The following is a 23999-nucleotide window of genomic DNA, read 5'->3' as shown; positions in this document are numbered from 1 at the left end:
AACAGACAGTGAATCCCAGTGATGATTGAACCTGATATTCTAAACAAAATGAGCTCTCAACCACACTTGCAGCTGTTTCCATCACTTCACACTGACTCAACTGACATTCTAGGCTTCAGAGTGACACACAGGTGACAATCCTGGAATCGTATTATATCAGTAACACTGTTATTTCTATTTTCATAGTTGAGTTCACAAAAAAGGTTAAGCCTCTTCCTTTAACAAGAGAATGGGCATAGTCCTCTTTCCCTTTTTTAAGTGTGATCAACCGCCTTCATTTTAATTCAACTTTGTTAAAGGAGGCCCAATTTGAGACTCTCACTGTGTCTTCATGACTGGTGAGGAAACATCTATGGTAGATAAAAAAAAAAAAGTGGACTCAGTTGCAAGCGCACTTTTACACCCCCCCCCCCAGGGGAGTGATGAAGTATAAAGCACCCCCATCATTTCCCTGCATAAGCCACAGTATGATCATGTATTGGGGGGGGGGGGAGAGTAAGGCTTCCCTATGGCTGAATGCATAATATGAGGTAAAAAATCCTTCCCAGAAGAGGAAAGTGTGAAATTTTACTCACTGGAATGGCAATGAGGTAACAATCCCCATATAAGCTACAGAGAGAGATCTAGAATTAGGTTAGGCAGGTACATCTACAAAAAGGCAGAATTTGGCCATAGGGACACATTTTTTGTAAATGGATCAAGTGATTTTGAATATTAACACACGCAAATATCTTGATCTGGATTTGACAGCTTGTACACTGATTTGCAGCTCAATGCAGTTTGTAAAATGTGATCAAATTGCGAGGAAAAACATGACCGGATACACACATGCATAATCTGGTTCTGCAGTTGTTAGAAGAAAGCAGAGGATTATCTTAAACACTGACAAAGCTGAAAACACTGAAAACTGGTGTAATCAAAACCTTTGAATCTTAACCAGTGTGGTGCTCCAGTATGTTGCTATCTGTTCATTTAATATTCAACCTGATAAAATTAGAAATCAAACATGTCAAAACCGTTAACAATCACAAGCACAATTTTTAAGAAGTGCCGGGTTTTGTCATTAGTCTAATCTGGTTGCCCATAATGACTTTTACTAATTTTTTTCCATTTGGGAACTTCTGAAAGGAGAGGTAATTTTAATTAAATACTAGTTTAAAAAGCAAGTTAATTACTTGTGCTGACTTATGTAATCGCCAGTAGTTTTAGGTTCAGTGAATATAGTCTTTCTGATCTATACCCCTTGTACCAGAACAAGGTACTTACCTAGCATTAGTTAAATTTAGATGGCACTACTATCCACTATTATTCCCCGCCCACTACTGCTTTGCTAATCTCCCATGCCAGCTGCTCAAATGTTTACATTTGAAGGGCTTTCTCTGTTTGTACAGAAACAGTCTCTGCACAGTATCTCTCATCTGTACATTTACCAGACTGAAGGCAAGAAAAGCTTGCTGCTTGATTAATAGTTTGAAATGTTTCTTACTTTCCCTCCCTCTTCCCCTTATGTCAAATACATTGCCATTAGATTTTTACAAGGCAAGCCCTCTGTTGTAATTTGTGGCCTTGATTCTGATTTCATTTATTCAATTATAAATGAAAAGTGACTCCATTGAAGTCAGTGTAGTTACACCAAGTTCACACAAGTGTAAGGGAGATCAGAATCAAACCCTGTATCTGAAAGTATGTGGTGCTGCACAAAAACTAAGGAACAATTGTTATAATTGGAGAAAAATCGTTACATTTTCATTGTTTTAAAAACATCTTGCACAAAACTCTCCACACAAAATGTCACAGGGTGTAAGACAGGGAGAGCTGGCAAGTGGGTAGAGCAGGAGACTGGGAGTCAGGAACCTGAGTTCTATTTCTGGCTCATTATGATACTGAGTCAGCAAGGCACTTAAGCGGGTGCTTAACTTTAAGCATATGATTGTAAGCTCTTTGGGGCAGGGATCGTCTTTCTGTTCTGTGTACAGCACCTAGCACAATGGGGTTCTGGCTCATGACTAGGGCTCCTAGGCATTAACACAATAAATAAATAAATAAATAATATTATATGTCAATGGGCCTACTCAGATGCTTAAAGTTAAGATGCTGTTTAAGTGCTTTCCTGGGCCAGTGCCTATGTCACTTGCCTTGACCACACCACTTTTCTTATCTCCCCTCCAGCTTCCCCATTTATAAAATGGAAATGATGCTTCCTTCTCTCACATGACTATTGTGCAATCTGATGTTTGTGAAGTGCTTTGAGATCCTTTGCTGAAAGGTTCTATACAAGTACGAATTATTGTTACATGTGAGAAAACACATTTCAAGAACAGAAGTGAGCCTGGGTGGATCAGAATATGCTATCAAATGTGTATAGATTCACCTCCAGGCAATGTACTGTTTCCTATTTCTCCTCCCTCCTTTCACAAAATGTTGTATAGAATGTCTTCATTTAAATTAAGAATGCTAGGAATAGGAACAAAGTCCTGAATCATTTAGAAAGCTTTAGTCATTGACTCTGCTCTGTGAGGGCAAGGCCAGTGTTAGGTTTGCAGGTACAAGAAAAACAAAATCTAGTTTGGTGATGGTCAAGAAACTAAGAAAATATTGTCAAATGGCTACTTAGGCTGGGAGCTACCTTATGCTAGAAAGTCCAATCTCACACCGAGGTACAAGGGAGGTATTCACATAATTCTCATTAACGTCACACTGCCCTTGATCCATGTGAACAACTCCCACTGATGTCAAAGGCAGGATTGAAGACAGTATATGGCCCAGTCAGAGTTACGTAACTCCCCTGTGCATCAAAGAGAGAACACAGCTCTAAGGCTCAATTGGACAAACATTTCTTCCTCCGGCAAAGTGAAATACATTGTGTTCTGTCAGCAAATCCTCTCTCCTCTGCCATGTGTTTGCTGAAACACATAATTTCACAAATTACCAAGTAGCTCAATGCTACCAATGAACAGTGTGAAATGTATGCCCAAATCATGAGATCATCTTATGTAAAATATATAAGTTATTGCTCTCTAATATTTTTAATGAAATTGAGTCTGCGCTATCCATGCAAGTATTTGGAAAACAACCAAATGGCATTTTTGCTCAAGCTTCATTATGCTATAGCAATTTGGATGGAAAAGAATTCATATAATCAGCAAAGGCAAAAAACTGTATTTTATCTAAATTCTGTATACTCATAATTATATTCAGGGTGCTGGAACAACTTGTATACTGGGGGTGCTGAGAGTCATTGAACCAAACTGTAACCCTGCATATGATGGAAACCACTTCAAGACAGGAGGTGCGGCAGCACCCCCAGCACCCCTAGTTCTAGCACCTATGATTATTTTACACTAATATAATAAACATGTGGCTATGACTCAGAGTCTTCTGCTCCAAAGATACAGGCCCTTATCACTTGAAGAAAAGGAGACTCTCCACTGCATGTTAGCAATATATGGCCTATGACACACAATTAAACAGTTCTCACTACATACAGTAAAGGGCAGTAACACACATACACTCAAGTTTGTTTATTACCAGTAGTAATATTTGGGAACTTTAAGCCTTAAAAGGAAAAGTTTAGATAGCCAAATATCTTACATACACAGAAATATGAGAAATCTTTTTTAATGAAACTATACATATATATTAAATGGTAGAAAATCAATCACAAACCCTGACCCTAAGGTATACTTGTCTTTAAAGGTGTTATTTCCAACTCCCCTATACTTTTACCAATTGCACTGAGCACTGTGTCCTGAATTAATGATAAGCAAATGTGAATTACAAGCCTATTATGCCATTAAGGGGTTTCTGGCAACGTCATATACCAAAGAAGCAGCGCTTGAATAGATTGAGATGGCACCAGAAACTATCAAATGGAATTAATCGCTTTGTCTTTCCGTTTTTTTTTTTTTTTTTTAAATAAAATATATAATAGCCAGACACATACAAATTAAGCCAAAAAGCATGGGCCTGATTTGCTGCTGCTTTACTTCAGCTTTGCACTGACTCAATGTCACTGATTTCAGTGAAAAGGTGGAACAATATAATAGTGAATCAGAAACTTAGTCTTTTCCATTCCCCTTCCCTCCTTTCTCCTCTTCTTCACCTGAAAATGCCACTGCAGGGTCTTTTCTTTAAAATGACTTTAATTAAAAATCACTGCAGGAGCAGCTTTTGCTGAAATGCTTTTGGAACAGCAACAACTAAATGGAAAGACATTAAACCTCCTAGTGTCCAGAGGCAATCTGGCATTCCATCCATAAATTACAAGTCAGGGAACAATGAACAGGTGGACTCTGAGAGTCTACTGTGTAGGAAAGCAATGCACAGCATTGCTAACTCTCATGATTTTATTCCGAGCATTGCAGTATTTGATGTTTTACTTAAAGAGCCAGCTCCTGGAGGCAAATTATTATAAAGGAATCTGACCTGTCATTTAAAAAAAAAGCTTCAAGCCGCCATGATTGCAGAGAAAAGCTTGAAAATGTGACCTGAATGTACCATAAATGCTCAAAAATCAGAAGATAAAACAAAAAGAACCTCTACATTATTGTTTTTAAATCTCATGTTTTTTTAGCCATTCTTCTGATTTCCGGGGCAGGGCAGACAAATTATTTTTGAAGGCTTGGGGTTGGCAACACTGTGTTATAGACAGGGCTGATCGTACCGCCTGCTACTAAGTTTGCTGTACACTTCCCAAAATAAAACCCTGTTTTCAGTCACTTATAAACTGTGTGAAACAAATCGTTTGGGTTGAAGTTTGCCATGCTGGGTGTCTGTCAGGCTGAATTATTTTGGAAAATTTCAGTCAAAACAATTCAGCTGATTCTGAGAATGAGGCCAGGGAAAAATATGTTGTTTTGCCCATGTTAAAAGAATTCTTTGAAAAGCTCTAGCACCCCCATGTTTTGGAGCAAGGACTTAAAGTAGCAGAGGGGTGGCCTTTTGTCAGCGATGTGCCTTTTGCTGTCCCCGTGAAAATCCACCTAAATTTGGCCAAATTACAAACCTTTGAAAAACCACAGTTTGCACATGCTCAGCAGAGACGTTTAGATTTCAGCAGCTAAGTTCCCAGATGATTCCATGAGTACTGGGCGTGCTCCAGTCTGGGGCTGGGCAGCACCTTCCCTGTAACTGCAGCTGTTGTGGGCTGTGTATTGTGTGGGTGTCTGGGCACTTGAAATGACAGAAGGGAGACTGCCTCTTCTGTACTCTCAAGGACCCTCCTGTTGGGCCCAGAAAGCCTGGAGGAGAAAGCTGCACGATTCAGCTGTAGAGGGCACAACAGCAGGACTTGCAGGGGGCTGGGACACAAAACTGAGTGTGTGGGGGGGAAAAGACTGGGAGATGACAGCACAATTGGCTATCTGCCCTGGGTAAGATCCCATCTGAAATCTGAGTTAGGTAATTGGCAGCTAGCCCATTCTGCTGCTCACACCACCACAGCCACATTTCTATTTTTGGCACACTACCTCAATCCGAGCTAGAGCTGATATGTCTAACCAAGATGGAAATTATACCTCCAGCTCCAGTGTAAACATACTCTTAGTCCTGAAAAACCCAGAAACTAGGCTACATGTGCTTGAGCTCCACCTACTGGCACCTTATCTGTTAATTAGCTAACTATATACAGACACTCATAACATTAGCAAAAAGAACAGGAGTACTTGTGGCACCTTAGAGACTAACAAATTTATTAAGCCTAACTTGATGGGCTTGAATAGAGACTGGGAATGGCTGAGCCATTACACACATTGAATCTGTTTCCCCATGTTAAGTATTTTCACACCTCTTGTCAAACTGTCTGTAATGGGCTATCTTGATTATCATTACAAAAGTTTTTTCTCTTAATTAATTAGCCTCTTAGAGTTGGTAGGACAACTCCCACCTTTTCATGTTCTCTGTATGTGTATATATATCTCCTTACTATATGTTCCATTCTATGCATCCGATGAAGTGGGCAGTAGTAGTAGTTAGTGTCTAAGGCCGTGGCTACATTCGAAACTTCAAAGCGCTGCCGCGGGAGCGCTCCCACAGCAGCGCTTTGAAGTGCGAGTGTGGTCGCGCGCCAGCGCTGGGAGAGAGCTCTCCCAGCGCTGCAGGTACTCCACCTCCACGAGGGGATTAGCTTATAGCACTGGGCAGCGCTGGGGCACTGTTTACACTGGCGCTTTACAGTGCTGTAACTTGCTGCGCTCAGGGGGGTGTTTTTTCACACCCCTGAGCAAGAAAGTTGCAGTGCTGTAAAGCGCCAGTGTAGCCATAGCCCAAGGTGCCTCAAGTACTCCTGTTCTTTTTGCGGATACAGACTAACACGGCTGCTACTCTGAAACCTGTCATAACATTAGGTAAATGGGGACAACTCCCATCTCCTGCAGCTTTTGGAGAACATTTTCTGCCTCTTCTGCTGCCTGTTAGACAAACTCCGTTAAAGAAAAATTGTGTGTGTGGGGAGGGGGAGAATTTAAAGTGAATGGGAGGGTCAGAAATTGCAAAAATAAAAACCAAAAGTGTAAACAGAAACAAACAATTATTTACAACATGGTCACCATTATTACTGCGAGAGCTTTGCTACTGGCTGAAACAGTCACATGTCCTAGTGAAGGACAACAGAACCCTTAGCGCAGGTTACAGAAGCTGCAGCATATTAAGAGCAAAACATATTTTTAAAAGGTTGGCAGATGTTCTGGAATTTCTTGTTTATAGGAAAAACTTTCCGTCCCTTGAGTTTAAAAGGTGACCACTAATTGTTACCAATGTCCACAAACTGTGGCATTAGCTATTAAATACCAGTATTGGTTACTTTTTCAAACACCAGTGCAATAGTTTTCCACTACAAATCAACCCTACTTCATATTTTAGAGTTGTCCTGTGCTGTAATGTATGAATATTGATATAAACTCATACAAATACACAATAATAGACTGGCACATATAAAATATGGTAATGCACATTAATAACACTATGGGTTTGATTTTCAGATGGACTCAAGCTGACCTCACTTTTTGCGCCTGTGAGTTCATATTAGCGGATGCCGTTTGTCATTTTAGACACAGAACTATCAGACTGTGCATCATAATGATACTGCGAGGTGTGACAGTGAGCGGATCAAGAGTGACTACACGGCTCTGGGAGTACGGGTGAAGGAGTTTGGAGCGCAGCTGGTATTCTCTTCCATCCTTCCTGTCAATGGTAGGGGCCCGGGTAGAGACAGGTGCATCGTGGAGGTGAATGCCTGGCTGCGAAGGTGGTGTCGCCAGGAGGGCTTTGGCTTCCTCGACCACGGGATACTATTACAGGAAGGACTGCTAGGCAGAGATGGCGTTCACCTTTCGAGGAGGGGAAAGACCCTATTTGGACACAGACTGGCTAACCTAGTGAGGAGGGCTTTAAACTAGGTTCGACAGTGACAGGTGAGCAAAGCCCACAGGTAAGTGGAGAGCATGGAGACCTGGGAGATGGGTCAGAAATAGGAGGAAGCGTGGGCTATAATGGGAGACAGAAAGGAGGGTCAGGGCAAAACTGGGAGGCAAGATCAAATCAGGATCTTAGATGCCTATATACAAATGCGAGAAGTATGGGTAATAAGCAAGAAGAACTGGAAGTGCTATTAAATAAGTACAACTATGACATTGTTGGCATCACCGAAACTTGGTGGGATAATACACATGATTGGAATGTTGGTGTGGATGGGTACAGCTTGCTCAGGAAGGATAGACAGGGGGGAAAGGGAGGAGGTGTTGCCTTGTATATTAAAAATGTACACACTTGGACTGAGGTAGAGATGGACAGAGGAGACGGAAGTGTTGAGAGTCTCTGGGTTAGGCTAAAAGGGGTAAAAAGCAAGGGTGATGTCATGCTAGGGGTCTACTACAGGCCACCTAACCAGGTGGAAGAGGTGGATGAGGCTTTTTTTAAACAACTAACAAAATCATCCAAAGCCCAAGATCTGGTGGTGATGGGGGACTTCAACTACCCAGATATATGTTGGGAAAATAACACAGCGGGGCATAGACTATCCAATAAGTTCTTGGACTGCATTGCAGACAACTTTTTATTTCAGAAGGTTGAAAAATCTACTGGGGGGAAGCTGTTCTAGATTTGATTTTAACAAATAGGGAGAAACTCGTTGAAAATTTGAAAGTGGAAGGTAGCTTGGGTGAAAGTGATCATGAAATCAGAGTTCACAATTCTAAGGAAGGGTAGAAGGGAGTACAGCAAAATAGAAACAATGGATTTCAAGAAGGCAGATTTTGGTAAGCTCAGAGAGCTGATAGGTAAGGTCCCATGGGAATCAAGACTGAGGGGAAAAACGACTGAGGAGAGTTGGCAGTTTTTCAAAGGGACACTATTAAGGGCCCAAAAGCAAGCTATTCCGCTAGGTAGGAAAGATAGAAAATGTGGCAAAAGACCACTTTGGCTCAACCACGAGATCTTGCATGATCTAAAAAATAAAAAGGAGACATATAAAAATGGAAACTAGGACAAATTACAAAGGATGAATATAGGCAAACAGCACAGGAATGCAGGGGCAAGTTTAGAAAGGCAAAGGCACAAAATGAGCTCAAACTAGCTACGGGAATGAAGGGAAACAAGAAGACTTTTTATCAATACATCAGAAGCAAGAGGAAGACCAAAGACAGGGTAGGCCCACTGCTCAGTGAGGAGGGAGAAACAGTAACAGGAAACTTGGAAATGGCAGAGATGCTTAATGACTTCTTTGTTTCGGTCTTCACCGAGAAGTCTGAAGGAACGCCTAACATAGTGAATGCTAATGGGAAGGGGGTAGGTTTAGAAGAGAAAATAAAAAAAGAACAAGTTCAAAATCACTTAGAAAAGTTAGATGCCTGCAAGTCACCAGGGCCTGATGAAATGCATCCTAGAATACTCAAGGAGCTAATAGAGGAGGTATCTGAGCCTCTAGCTATTATCTTTGGAAAATCATGGGAGACAGGAGAGATTCCAGAAGACTGGAAAAGGGCAAACATAGTGCCCATCTACAAAAAGAGAAATAAAAACAACCCAGGAAACTGCAGACCAGTTAGTTTAACTTCCGTGCCAGGGAAGATAATGGAGCAAGTAATTAAGGAAATCATCTGCAAACACTTGGAAGGTGGTAAGGTGATAGGGAATAGCCAGCATGGATTTGTAAAGAACAAATCATGTCAAACTAATCTGATAGCTTTCTTTGATAGGATAACGAGTCTTGTGGATAAGGGAGAAGTGGTGCATGTGGTATACCTAGACTTTAGTAAGGCATTTGATACGGTCTTGTATGATATTCTTATCGATAAACTAGGCAAATACAACTTAGATGGGGCTACTATAAGGTGGGTGCATAACTGGCTGGATAACCGTACTCAGAGTGTAGTTATTAATGGTTCCCAATCCTGCTGGAAAGGAATAACAAGTGGGGTTCCGCAGGGGTCTGTTTTGGGACCGCCTCTGTTCAATATCTTCATCAACGACTTAGATATTGGCATAGAAAGTACGCTTATTAAGTTTGCAGATGATACCAAACTGGGAGGGATTGCAACTGCTTTGGAGGATAGGGTCAAAATTCAAAATGATCTGGACAAATTGGAGAAATGGTCTGAAGTAAACAGGATGAAGTTTAATAAAGACAAATGCAAAGTGCTCCACTTAGGAAGGAACAATCAGTTTCACACATACAGAATGGGAAGAGACTGTCTAGGAAGGAGTATGGCAGAAAGGGATCTAGGGGTTATAGTGGACCACAAGCTAAATATGAGTCAACAGTGTGATGCTGTTGCAAAAAAAGCAAACGTGATTCTGGGATGCATTAACAGGTGTGTTGTGAGCAAGACACGAGAAGTCATTCTTCCGCTCTACTCTGCGCTGGTTAGGCCTCAGCTGGAGTACTGTGTCCAGTTCTGGGCACCGCATTTCAAGAAAGATGTGGAGAAATTGGAGAGGGTCCAGAGAAGAGAAACAAGAATGATTAAAGGTCTAGAGAACATGACCTATGAAGGAAGGCTGAAAGAATTGGGTTTGTTTAGTTTGGAAAAGAGAAGACTGAGAGGGGACATGATAGCAGTTTTCAGGTATCTAAAAGGGTGTCATAAGGAGGTGGGAGAAAGCTTGTTCATCTTAGCCTCTAAGGATAGAACAAGAAGCAATGGGCTTAAACTGCAGCAAGGGAGGTTTAGGTTGAACATTAGGAAAAAGTTCCTAACTGTCAGGGTGGTTAAACATTGGAATAAACTGCCTAGGGAGGTTGTGGAATCTCCATCTCTGGAGATATTTAAGAGTAGGTTAGATAAATGTCTATCAGGGATGGTCTAAACAGTATTTGGTCCTGCCATGAGGGCAGGGGACTGGACTCGATGACCTCTCGAGGTCCCTTTCACACCTAGAGTCTATGAATAACAAGATTAGTTGGCTCAAATTATTCACAATGGCTAACTTCAGGCATACAAAGGAAGGCCAGATTTTAAAAAGCTTGCTCTGTATGTGCTGAAGTAAATCTCTGAACATTATTCCTCTGAAATCATCTTCCTAAACCACAGAAACCTTGTGTGATAAGATTTTGTGCTGAAGTTTCAAAACCTCTGACAAAATGCCTGGCTGTGCTTTTATTAAGTATTTTTTTCCAAACTGATTTATAACATAAACAAATTCCACATTAGAGATATATGTGATTCAGCACTTGGGATACGTTGCTGCCTTGTGATTTATGAAACTATTAGGACCCTCCAAAATAAACATAACTAATTTTAGCTCTTGCTGGTAGGAGTATCAGGTTTCATTTAGATCAGCTGTTCTTTGGAGGATAGTGACACCATGTGGCAAAAATTACTCTATACATGTACTCCCATTTCTTGCAGGCTGTTCTAAATTCCAACCGAAAGACAATAATCCTTCTGAATAGAGCAGTGGCTCTCAACCTTTCCAGACTACTGTACCCCTTTCAGGAGTCTGATTTGTCTTGCGTACCCCCAAGTTTCACCTCACTTAAAAACTACTTGCTTAGAAAATCAGACATAAAAACACAGAAGTGTCACAGTACACTATTACTGAAAAATTGCTTACTTTCTCATTTTTACCATATAATCATAAAATAAATCAAATGGAATATAAATATTGTACTTACATTTCAATATATAGTATACAGAGCAGTATAAACAAATCATTGTCTGTATGAAATTTTAGTTTCAACAGACTTTGCTAGTGCTTTTTATGTGGCCTGTTGTAAAACTAGACAAATATCTAGATGAGCTGATGTACCCCCTGGAAAATCCCCCAGGGATATGCATACCCCTGGTTGAGAACCACTGGAATAGAAAGAGAAGTATAACAAACTGTTCCAAATGTGCTGTGACTTCTGACTACCATGTTTGTTTGCATGTAAATACATACTCTCTCTCTCTCTATACACACACACACACACACACACACACTTTTCAGTAATTTGTTCACTTTACAAAACATCATATTAGGTCTATGCATGTCTGTTTTTTAGTTCTGCACAGAGCTGACAGATCCAGCTCACAAAGAGGAAAATTAAGGAAGATATTTTTGTTTCATTTAGAATATTTACTTCATTATAAAAGTAAAAGATTGTATAGGAATAAAGCCTTATGTGTCTGATGGGTGCTGTAGACCACTAAGCAGAATTCTCTTTTCTTAGTTTGTATACATTCTGTATCTCTGTGGGATTACACCAGGGGTCGGCAACGTTCGGCACGCGGCTCGCCAGGGTAAGCACCCTGGCGGGCCGGGCCACTTTTATTTACCTGCTGACGCGGCAGGTTCGGTCGATCGCGGCCCCCACTGGCCGCGGTTCGCCGTCCCGGGCCAAAGGGGGCGGCAAGAAGCGGCGCGGGCGAGTGATCGGCCGAACCTGCCGCGTCAGCAGGTAAATAAAACGTTGCCGACCCCTGGATTACACTTTCCTCCTACCTTTATCTCCCCTTATTTTTACTGATGCCAGCAACACATGTCCTTTCTCGTTTATTTTGTCTGATTCCCCCCATTGGTTTAAAAGAGAATTTTCCCTTATCCTGTCAATGACTACCTACTTGGTGGTGGTATTAATGGCTCCAAACAAATTTGTATAAACATGGCACTGAATACTGTTTGACTGCTAAAATGAATATACAACCATAGGCATTGACTCCAGGGGTGCTCCGGGGCTGAAGCACCCAAAGGGAAAAATTGCTCTGCACCCCCCAGCAGCTCCTCGCCCCAGCTCACCTCTGCCTCTGCTCTGCCTCCTCCCCTGAGCGCGCCGCGTGCCCGCTTTTTCCGCCAGCTCCCAGCGCTTGCGCTGCGAAACAGGAGTTGGGGCGGGAACTTTGGGGAAGGGGTTGGAATGGGGGCAGGGGTGGGGAAAGGGTGGAGTTGGTTCAATTCCCCATCTGTAAAATGGAGATAATTGTACTTCCCTACTTCACAGGAGTATTCTGAGGATCAGCACATTAAAGAGTGTGAGGTGCTCAGATACTATGGTAATGGGGGCCATATGAGTATTGTAGATAGAGCTCTGCTGTTCAAAGGGCATTGACCAGGAGCTTCCAAAACCCTCTTTTCCACTCACTCCCCCCTCAAAGGCATGACATTGCAATGACCTTTTCTCTGGCAGCCAATGCTGAACAAAGCTCCCTCATGGGCCCACCATTGCTTTTCCTTGTGCCACCCAGAAGGGAATCTCTGAAGAGTCATGGAAGATATTCTCTCCTTGCAGATCCAGAGCATATACCAGCTTGCCTTTGCTCTGGCACCTGCTCACCCTGGTGGCTCAGCACCAAATTTGAAACCCATGCTCTGGGGCAATGCAAAATGCCTTGAGGATGATTCAGAATTGCAAAAAGCAACAGAGGGTCCTGTGGCACCTCTAAGACTAACAGATGTATTGGAGCGAAGTGGGTGAATGCCCACTTCGTCGGATGCATGTGGGCATTCACCCACGAAAGCTTATGCTCCAATACATCTGTTAGTCTTAAAGGTGCCACAGGACTCTCTGTTGCTTTTTACAGATCCAGACTAACACGGCTACCCCTCTGATACTTGACAGAATTGCAAATAACTCTGAAGGGAGTCTTAAAGGGAATTACAGTAGAGGAAACACCTGACAGAGGACATTTTGAGAAAATTAATATCTTCCATTTATAACACTTCTCAGCCTATAGGATCCCAAAATATCTTTCTAATTTAGGGCTGACCCTGATGTTCTCACTCATATCAACTAGTACTTTACTTCAATGGGACCATTAGTGGAGTAAGCTGCTATTCAATATGATAAGGGTTTTAGCGTCTGGCCCATAAGGAGCTATATATATGATCATTTCACTGACTACTGAAATGCATCCACCTCTGTGGTGTGGCAGAGCAGCTGTTCTACAAGGCAAGACTACATGAGAAACTGGGACTTGAAATGAAGAGCAACATTGTATCTAATTAAAAATGCAAAAATTTAGATAGGTAGGTAGGTAGGTAAATAGGTAGATTGTAATTGGCTGAGCTGGAATTTGGCTAGGACACCAGAATTAATATCCTTATTCTTAAACAAAAAGAGTGTAATGGAATCTTTAATGCAAGTGATCATGAGCTTGGTTTTGTGTCACATCTGACTGATGATGCTTACTCAGTGCCACAGTGGGGTGGACACTGACTCACAGGGAAAAGTGTCATGTATGGAGTCATTAACTCCACCTTCTTAAGCACCTAGCAGTTCCTCTGCAACGTACTGATCTGGAGTGGCCCTTCTTACATCTGCAGGTCACAAATAATACCAACTATGCTCAACTATTATTCTTTACAAATAGTAATTAAAATAATTAGTAAGCATAAAATAAAAGGCAAGATATGCTTAAGAGGACTTTCACAATGTTTAGAAACCAAATCTTACTTCTTCCTAAATGTGTGTATTATCAGAGCCCACGGCCTCTTAGTTCTGCCAGCCTTTATCTTTCATAAATCATTCATTTGAAAGGAGAGTAATTTAAAAAGAGTAAAGAAACCATTTTGTGGTCATATATACTTTAGCAAAGCTATATATATCTACTCTCAACTATCCCAAGACTAGATTTAGTTTTCTATCAGATGTCTGGTGTTACATACTATGCAATGATTGAGTTAGAAAGAAATGTATTATTGGAACCTAGAGTTTAAAAGCTACAATAAAACAGTTTTTATTATTATTAATATTAATACATATTAATTAAGCCCCATTCCCATCAAGTATATATACCTGAAAAATGATGAGTGACTAGCAAGAACACAAAATAGAAAAAAATATAAACAAAAATGCAATGTGGTCCAATACACATCAGCTCTAGGGTCTAAACATGTTGATAGCTAATTCTGTCTCCTTTACATAAAAAAAATAAATACCTACAGTTCTCTGATGTTGGATGTTCATAGATATTATGGCCAGAGGGATCATTTTAATCTCTAGTTTGACCTGCTTCATAACACAGGCTGTACAGTTTCATCAAATAGTTCCTGTGTCAAGCCCTGGCTGAGCTACAGCATACCTTTTAGAAAAGCATCCAATCTCTATTTAAAGATATCAAATTATGGAGAATCCACCACAACCCCTAAATAACTTGTTCCAATGATTAATTACCTTTAGTGTAAAACATTTGCACTCTATTTCTAGTGAGAATTGTTCTCGCTTCAGCCTCCAGCAATCAGATTTTGTTATGACTTTGTGCTAGATTAAAAAGCCCCTTACTATTAGAAATATTCTCTCCATGTAAGGCCATGTAGACCATGGTAAAGTCATTTTGTAACCTCTTTGTCAAGTTGAGTCGTTTGAGTTTCTTTAGGCTATAATGCCAGGTCTTCAGCAGGTAAAAAGATGTGTTCTTTACTTGTGTTAGCTTTCAAGTGGTGACACCCTAAAGAAGACGAGACAGTTTGTAGTTTTCATACATGAACAATTTGAGTTAAAGGGTATACCACAATCTGCTAACTCATGTTAAAACTACAAACTGCCTTGTCTCCACTAGGATTTTACCTTGTTTTAGTTATCACCTTTTTTATCTAGTGAAGGCACACCGTAAAAGGCATGTTTCCAGACCACAAGTTATTGCAGCTCTTTTCTGAAGCTTTTCCCCACTGGTTTCTGATACATGTGTTAGGATGGAGATGCAATACTGCTGAGCAGACTACTTACACTTCTCATTATATGAATTTTCTGAGGAACAACTCGCATACTTATATTTTAAGCATGTGCATAAATTTTATCAGGATGAGAATCATAGCAAGTAACATAGAAAGCTAGCTGCAAACGCGTGAAGCAGTGAACAATGCCCACATTGTACTTGAAGATTAATTGCTCTTTGGAGGAAAAAAATAAAGGATTAATCACTTGACCTAAAAATGTTCCAGTTATTGAACATTGGCACATTACCTCTGATTTTAAGATTTGTTTGTACCTAAAGTTATATTGTTGTGATTTTAAAAGAAATAGTTAGTGTTTGGGGTAATTTTAAAAACTGTTCTTTTCTTCCAGTGTCATAAAGTGTGATTCGATCAGTCACACCCCATACAAAAAGAAATGTAAGGATGTAGGCCAAGGGATAGCACAAAGTGTAAATGAAGGAACTATGGCTATGTCTTTATTGCAAAAAAGTGTGGTTTATAGTCAGATAGTTGTCTCAATGTAAAATCCTTGTGTAGACAAGGCACAGATAGGAGTTATCCAGATGTTGCTAGTTGAAGTCAACTCTATACCCCTTATCAGGGGTGTACTTTGACTAGTTACATCCATATAAAAACCATCTTTGCCTCCACTAGGTCTTTACATACCCTTTTTGAAGTGAAAATATGGCCTATACCCCACCTATCCTGTAACACCATCATTACCTTTTCTGTACCTGCCCCTGTGATTGAGAAAATTCTCTCTGGACTTATTGAACTACAGTTTTCAAATCTATCATCCACCCACTCCTGCCATATGTGCTCCATCCATTGCTCCTGTCTTGGCCTCTTTTTCACGACTGTCCCCATTTCGGAATTGCTCTATCATTTGTTCTGCCTCAATGATCTGACATTTTCTTCCCACCCCTTCCTCTTAGCCAATGAGCTGCACAGTTTCAGCCTGAGCATCACCTCCCCAGACACTCCTTCCTGTCTCACTAAGGGGCTGTGAGAGCTCAGGCTCATGTTTCAGTCATCTGAGATGTCACCAATATGGTCTTCTAAAGATTTTGAAAAGTCCTCCAACAAAAAGGTAATTATTGTGATTAATAATTAGTTCATAGATTAGAAGGCCAAAAGACACAACAGTGAGCATCTAGTCTGATATCTGGTATAATCAGTTAGCGTCTAGGTTCTCCAACTATCTTGCCACAGTCATCTATCAGAAAGAGGACCTGATATTTCTAATGTTAAAATCAAAAGCAAAAAATCATTTATAAAAAGTATTTGGAGCCACACTGATGCACCAAAAAGGAGTGCACCAGGCCACAAATGAAACTTATTATTTGTGCACAGTTCAGCATTAAAGTCCTTGGGTGAAATCCTGGCTACACTGAAGTCATTGAGAGTTTTATTTGAAGACACCGTGTTGCATTTTAGGTGGTCAGAAAAGCCTGAACTGTGTGTTAAGACATCCAAGTATTGGGGCAACCACACTAAAAAGCACACTACTGCTACTTTTTTTAGTCAAGCAGCTGGAATAGCGTCTGCTGATCTGAACAGTCTAAGGAGGCAGAAGCAGCAAGAGCATCTATAAGCCATGTTAGTACTTACATCCAAGCTCCTTTCACTAGCAGTTGCAGAACTAAAACCATCCTCATCCCCATAGTTACCGTCCAGCCTCAAACGATCTTCTGTCTGCAATACAAACAAGCAGCCTATACCAACATGGGAAAACAAACAAAACAAGGCGTAATTGTGCCAAATCAAAGCACCAAATCTGGACAAGACCAGGACATTCAACTAGCACAGCTGCATTGGACTTCTTTTTTTAAAAGAAATATTGACTAGTTTGCAAGATCTCCCTAGTATAGCCAAGACCAGAGAAACATATGAACAGAGAAACCTAGGAACAGCAGAAAAAACAAACAAATGCAGGAATTATTCAGCACGATGAAAGAAAAGATGAGCTAGTAGAAAATGGATACTGAAGAACAAGGATCACATTGCCACTGATTCTCCTGGGTGCACAGGGGTAGGGGAGCATGCAAGGGACAAGCACAACATCTGTCTCTGTGAGTAGGTACTACTCATCTTTGCTGATTCCAATGAGCAGACTGGCCAAGAGAGGGGTGGGGAGAAACTGAGCTGTGGCCCTGCAACCCCTTCACAATAGCATGCAGAGTAGAGCAATAAGCAGCCCTATGGTCCCTGTAGGGCCGGTGCAGCTGCGTTTGGCTCCCTTATGCAGGGCTTTGTGCAAAGCATACAATCTAGCCCTAAGTGTAAAGTGTGTGCAAATCAGAATGAATCTAAATACATGGGAAGCAGAAAATCAAGCAGCGAATCAAGTCTTGAATGGAATCTTGAGAATGGAAGGCAAGAGAATTGGGACTTGAGAAAGACCACTGTAAAGGATAGAAATTGCTTATCTTCAGTGTTAGCAACAGGAAAGAACTGTTAATTGCATTTTTCAAATATATTTTTCATGCTTTATTTATAAAGTGTCTGGTTTCTCAGACTGTGTGTAGCCAGTGACCCAGGTAGTGAAGACAAGAATCAGGACCGGGATTCCTTTAAGCTCCTTTGAAAATCACAGCCAAGAATGTGTTTTTCTTTTGTCCCTAGTTTATGAACACTAGAGAGAGAAAGGAGTTTGGAATCCTGCATAGCTCATGAATAACCTCATCCCCCATCCCCAGTGGATGTCATAAAACCAAGATTGTAATCATAGAAATGTTGCAAGTCAAACCTGAGGAGAACCAAGTGGAATACCAAGAGCACACGATTCACAGAAGAGATTTTTTTTTTTAAAGTAAAAATTATATGCATAGTAATATATTATAAACAAGCCATCCAGAGGAAGGATGGTCCTGCAGTTAAGGCATTGGACCGCCCCTGGGTTCAGTTCCCTGGTTTGTTATATACTTTCTGCTGGGCAAGTCTTCTTGGTGCTTTAGTTCTTTACCTGTAAAGTAGGGATAATTTTCTCATAGAGGATAGCAACACTTGCTTCACCTGCTTCCCATCCCTTAAAACTACCAATTTGCAGGTGTAACCAATAAGGATTTTCAGATGGATCCAGAAGGTCAACTCGGGACAGATTTTCAAAAGTGCTCAGCATCCAGCAGTTCCCATTGTTCTCAATGGAGCTACCGGGTGCTAAACTCTTACAAATATCTAACCCCAACTGTGGTTGCTGAAAACTTCTGACAGCCTAATTGAGCATTTTAGAAAATCTGACCCTAGGACACTGGCCGGGTTTAAGCTAAATACCAGTGAAGTACAAGCACATATTTCTTAGTAGTAGTTAATCAAATATATTTATGAACTTCTGAGTTTACTGCTCCTGCCTTAGGACCAATTGAGACTTTGGACTATAGAAACATGAAACAAAGTATTCCTTTTCTACCCTGGTATTATACAGGGGTGAACTTTGTAGTACTTTATTATCCCATTCAATTGGGAGTGAACACTGTATCCAAGGTTGCCAAAAGTTTCAGTTATAACCTGGTGTTTTCACACGTTCCCAACCTTCTGAAAAATTCACCTGCAAGTTTCCTGCATAGTCTCTGTGACCAAGTGTTTTTAGAAAAGTTTCTTCATCAGTGTTTGAGTTCTGCAAGGAAGAAAAAAAAATATTCCCCACACTTTTCCCTTTCAGAACTTTACTGCTACATTTTCCTCCTCAGTTACGTTAAAAACGCTTGAAATTTGACAGTTGTCATAAAATGTTGGCCCCCGTGAAGTTAATGGCAAAACTGTCAGTGGGGTCAGGATTTCACCCTTGATGTGTAAAAAGACCCCAGTTGAAAAACAGTGTTGCCAACTCTCACAGTGTTATTGTGAGTCTCACCAATATTTGACATTTTTCTTAAAAGCTCCAGGATTCATGTGATTAGGTGAGAAACTCAGCTTTAATTTAAGAAAAAAGGTTCCAGCTCTCATAGTTGTAGAGAAAAGCTTAAAAAATTGACCCAAGTGCACCCTAAAGGCAAAGAAAATGAGCCCCCTAATTTATTATTTTTTTAAATATCTCATGATTTGTAAGCCAGTCTCATGATTTTGGAATGCTTGGGCTTGGCAATACTGCAGCTGGGCAGAAATTAATAAAGTTAAAAAATATATAAAATTGGCTGCTGTGTATGCACAGTATAAACTTTCCAGTATAAGTTTGCACTTATAAAAAATGTGCTGTACATATGCAAGTTCTTTCCTAAACACACTCTGATCAGTGTTGGTTATTAATGACTTACGCTCTTATGCTACATCACCACCCTTACCCCTGTCACAATGGAATGGTCTGTTAATAAGAACGCTACATGCTTATCTAGGGTCAGATTTTCAAAAGAGCCCATTAACATTGGATGCCTCCCTTTTTGGTTGCCCAGTGTGGGACCTCTGGATTCTGGTTTTTCAGAGGCTGAACAGACACAGCTCCTATTAACTTAACATGGAATTATGATATCTATCCACTACATGTAAGTGGATACATATAGGTGGACTGTTATGCCCACAAAGAGTCTCCCTGACTTTTATGAGATGCTGCAGGAGCATAAGAGTTTGCCCATGCATCTCTTTGAAGGAGTGGGGTCTTAGGTGCGCTATCCTTGTAGATTAGGAGCTAGATTTTCAATTACATAGGTACTCACATATTGATGTATGCATACAACGCCTGATTCGCACACACCCAGCCCACATATGAACTTACAAACTGGGGTGTGTATGGCTGCAGAGTCTACATGTGCCCAAGCTGGGCACAAGTCAAGTCCTCTTCTAAAGCTCCTCCTAAATCTATTGGTATATAGCAGGGGTAGCCAAACTTACTGGCCCTCCGAGCTGCATATGACAATCTTCAGAAGTTTGAGACCAAGGAACACCTGACGGGAGCCGTGGCTCGGGGCTTCAGCCCCACTCCTGCTGAAGACCCGAGCCCTGGCAGATGCACCCCGCAGGGTTGAAGCCCCAAAGACCCTCCTCCCCGCTGGATAGAAGCCCCTACTCCACCACCTCACTGCAAGGCAGAAGAGGTCCTGAGCTCCACCCCCACAAGTCTAGTAGGTGGAGAATGGGGCGGGGGGACAGGGGGCCTTGGAACCGCACTTTAATGGTAAAAGAGCCGTATATGGCTCGCGAGCCACAGTTTGGCCACACCTGCTATACAGTACCCTTCATGCTAGAGTGGATTAAGGCAGTATCCTGGGATTCATGCTTGGTCTGAGGGAGCCAATAAGAAAACAGGAGGCTATTGAGATGGAGGGGTCTTGGGAGAAAGAATTTATTATGTGGAAGGAACATCTAAGAGTCCTTGAGGAAGTTGTGGGGGATTTAACTAGACTCCAAATTCTTGGTGCATCCTATCTCCAGTTAGGGCCTTGTTCTTCCACCCAAGGAACTGAAATCCCACTGACTTCAATAGAAGCAGGACTGGGCCCTTCATTGTAAAAGGCAACTAGAAAAGAAAGCAAATAATGGGTTTGTGCCTTTTTTTTTTTTTTTTTTTTAAACACTTCCTTATCATGTATGAAGGAAGATTGAGAGTTTGTTGCTTTTCCTCCCTTTCTTTTTTATGTTGCGCTCACAGAAATTTTGATCTTGTCCATTCTGGTTTTCCTGGAGGCATGGATAGATGTCTGCAGAACTGGCAGGTTCGTGACATCACAGATTCAAAGGAAGAAAAGTCTGAAGGCTTGTCTACACTTAAAATGCCACAGGGGCACAGCTGAGCTGCACCACTGCAGCGCTTCAGCACAGACACTTCCTACACCGATGGGAGGGGTTTTCCTGTCAGCATAGGTAATCCAACTCTCTGGGAGACAGTCTACATCTGTTTACACAGGGACTTAGGTCATTTTAACAACACCTCTCAGGAGTGTGGATTTTTCACACCCCGACTGACACAGTTAAACCGACCTAATTTTCTAGTGAAGACCAGGCTTGAGTTACTGAGAGTGGAAGTGACTTATTTGAAACTGCTTGTCATTGTTAATGCCTATTGAACTCAAAAGCTTAACATTTAGAAGTGAATGTGTTTTGTTAAATGTTCAACACACCCAACTACTTCAATTAAGGGCTGAAAGACCTCTACAAAAACTGGTAAAACAGGATTTGAGACTGCTGATCTTTCTACAGTAAAAAAGCCTAGCAGGCAGGAAAACTGCCTTTTAAAATTGAGAAACACATCTTTCAGGCTTCAGCAAAACCAAAATAAACCCATTTTTTAATTCTTGTCCCGCTCACCTTTAACTCTGTTCCCAGAAGGAAAACTTCTCCAGCCTGTCAGTGCATCACAGTTTGATATTAATATAATGCATGTGGGAATTGCATTGGATTTTTGGATATTGAGATTTTACACCTGAGACTATTTTTGTAATCTAAAACATGGTGTTCCACTTATCAGACCCTCTTAAGAATGGCCATTAAATATTGCTCACTCCTGCCTCCTCAACTCACTTGTTGATCAAAATGATTGTGCTTGAATGTAATTTATACATTTGTGGATAAACAAATCCTTGAAAGAAGAAATATAAAAGGCACCCTAAATAAAGGTAGAAAGAAAATAATTCTCTTTAGCACAATATAAAATAGGTAATGGTTTGCAGAACCCTTACCTTGCTGCTTCTTTTATTAACTTTGAAAAATCCCAGAAATCCTCTCTTTTCTTTTTCTGTTGCGTCGTTGCTTATTGAAGAATTTTGACTTGTTTCTGAAACAATTATATTGGGTTATTTTTTACACTCCCAAAAGCACAGTTATAAACCCAGAAGTTTTAAAAACCCTTTACTCCCTGAAATACAAGTTGTGTGTGAATAGGGGTGATCATGAGGCAAAATAATATAATTAAGTAACAGATTCTGGATCCTCACTTGGATCAGATCCTCTCTCATTTAGGGCCTGGTCCAAAGCTCTGAAGCCAATGGGAGTCTTTCCACTGACTTCAACAGGTTTTGGATGAGACCCATTGTAATCCTGAGTCTCAGGACTATGCATTACACACAGGAGTAAGGGGTTGTAAGATCAGTCCTGAAGTTGTCATTAAGACACTATCACAGTAATTTAGGGCTTGTGTCCTTGTAAAACACTATAGTGGCACAGATGTGCTGTCGCAGCTGCACCGCTGTAGCACTTCAGTGTAGACATTACCTACGCCGACAAGAGGGGTTTTCCCATTGATTAGGTAATCCATCTCCCTGAGAGGCAGTAGCTAGGTCAACAGAAGACTTAGCTGAGCTCAAAAAACACTGCTCAGGGGTGTGGATTTTTCACACCATGGACCAACATAGTTAACTCAACCTAATATTCCTAGTGTAGACCAGGCCTTAGTCTTTGAAAATGCTTTAAAAGTACATATTAGGAGTCAACCCTCCCCACCCCACTCCCAACGATGCTCCTTTAAAAAAGTGAATATAGATTTTTAACAACCCACGGGCATGGTTCAAACCCATCAGAAGCCAATGGAAAGACTCCCGTTGACATCAGAGGGTTATGGATCAAGACATGTAATAGGAAAAGTAAACCTTCCTGTGGAAGCAGAAGCTCTTTAGAGACTGATCTTGCAACCTTTACTCATATTAGTAGTGCCATTTAATAACCTCTTTCTTGGTATTTCTATGGATATTTTAGGGGAAAGGTGACGTAGGTGTGGCTCATGAGCCAAACCGCAGCCCAGAGAGTCCATGTCTTCCAGGCTGCTGTGTCTTAGATACAGAAATCAGCCTTGAGCTGACTAGGGGATTGCATATCCCAAAATTCACTGCTCTATACTCATCTGTTTCACTGGCAGCTGGTGGTATAATGAACAATATGATGCGACCCTGCATTACGTGGCCAGCAGCCAATAGGAAAGGCCATTCTGACATCAAGAAGCTGAATTCAATACAACAGTTGAACAACGCTGACCACCCAGCTCTGATTAATGATAGTTCCCCACCCCTCAGCCATTTGCTCTGCCACTTTAAAGGCCTGATCCAATGCTCATTGAAACCAAAGCAGTCGTTCTGCCATTGACTTTAGTGGGCAATTGATCAGATCCTAAATGCGGCCCTCTAGCTCCTGGCAAGTTGTAATAGTCTTGATGTCTGCAGAAGTTTTAACAAACTGAGAAAATTCACAAGTTAAAAAATACTTGCTTGTTTTGTAACATGAAAAATAAGCAAAATGACCTTAAATTATTTTTTAACCATAACATGATACATTTCACAAAGGAGACTCTTGTAAAACTTTTTGCATGTCATACAAAGCATCACATTTTCATTAGAAAGTGTTAAGTGCATACAGCAGACCAAAACACAGTAGAAGAGTAAATATGATTAACAGATTAAAAACAGAACCACACACCATCCTTATTGAAGAAGAAAATGCCCCTCCAGCTCAACAAAAATACCAGCAATAAACTATATCTTCCTATATGGACTACTAAGCATTGCCTGCATTCATTGGTCTGAAATTGCTATCCCCATGCTTAGGGCTAGACTGTGATTCATTGTGAATAAGAGCTTCACAAGCCATCCCTTAATATTTAAAAGTAAAGACTGAAGGCCAAGTGGAGTTAATGGGAGCTATATGCAAATGTATGGGAGCAATTGGTCCCAAAAGTTGAAAGGGAAATACATGTTTATTAAGGAACATCTGCACTAAACACACACTATGGTCCCAGTCCTGCAATCAGATGCGCACGGGCAGATCTCTGCATCCAAGAGAAGTCCCCTTGACTTCAATGGAACTCCCATGTGGGTGCACCCGGGTCCTCCCACATGGATCAGCTTTCCAAAGTATGTCATTTCCATGGTGAATTTACAGACTGTCAACAGCTTTATTATAAATCCCTTAACAATTTTACACAGAGATGGGATTTCAGACATTGTGTAAATTATTTCACATCAACAAAGAATTCA

The 23999-nt window shown here is 41.0% G+C and overlaps 1 protein-coding gene across 1 annotated transcript in view; it reads right to left on the bottom strand.

The window, feature by feature from the left end:
• Positions 1 to 23999, bottom strand: part of COBL (cordon-bleu WH2 repeat protein) — a 165898-nt gene that overhangs the window by 116008 nt on the left and 25891 nt on the right. The window contains exons 7-8 of the mRNA XM_065398389.1: positions 21717 to 21811; positions 16720 to 16803 (exon numbers count right to left, since the gene is read on the bottom strand). Of these exons, the coding sequence (XP_065254461.1) occupies positions 16720 to 16803; positions 21717 to 21811 (179 nt within the window). The remainder of the gene's footprint in view (positions 1 to 16719; positions 16804 to 21716; positions 21812 to 23999) is intronic.

This window comes from Emys orbicularis, chromosome 2, assembly GCF_028017835.1.
Source record: "Emys orbicularis isolate rEmyOrb1 chromosome 2, rEmyOrb1.hap1, whole genome shotgun sequence".
Classification (NCBI taxonomy): domain Eukaryota; kingdom Metazoa; phylum Chordata; order Testudines; family Emydidae; genus Emys; species Emys orbicularis.
The sequence above is the reverse complement of the archived record's forward strand: the minus strand, read 5'-3'. Positions and strand labels throughout refer to the sequence as shown.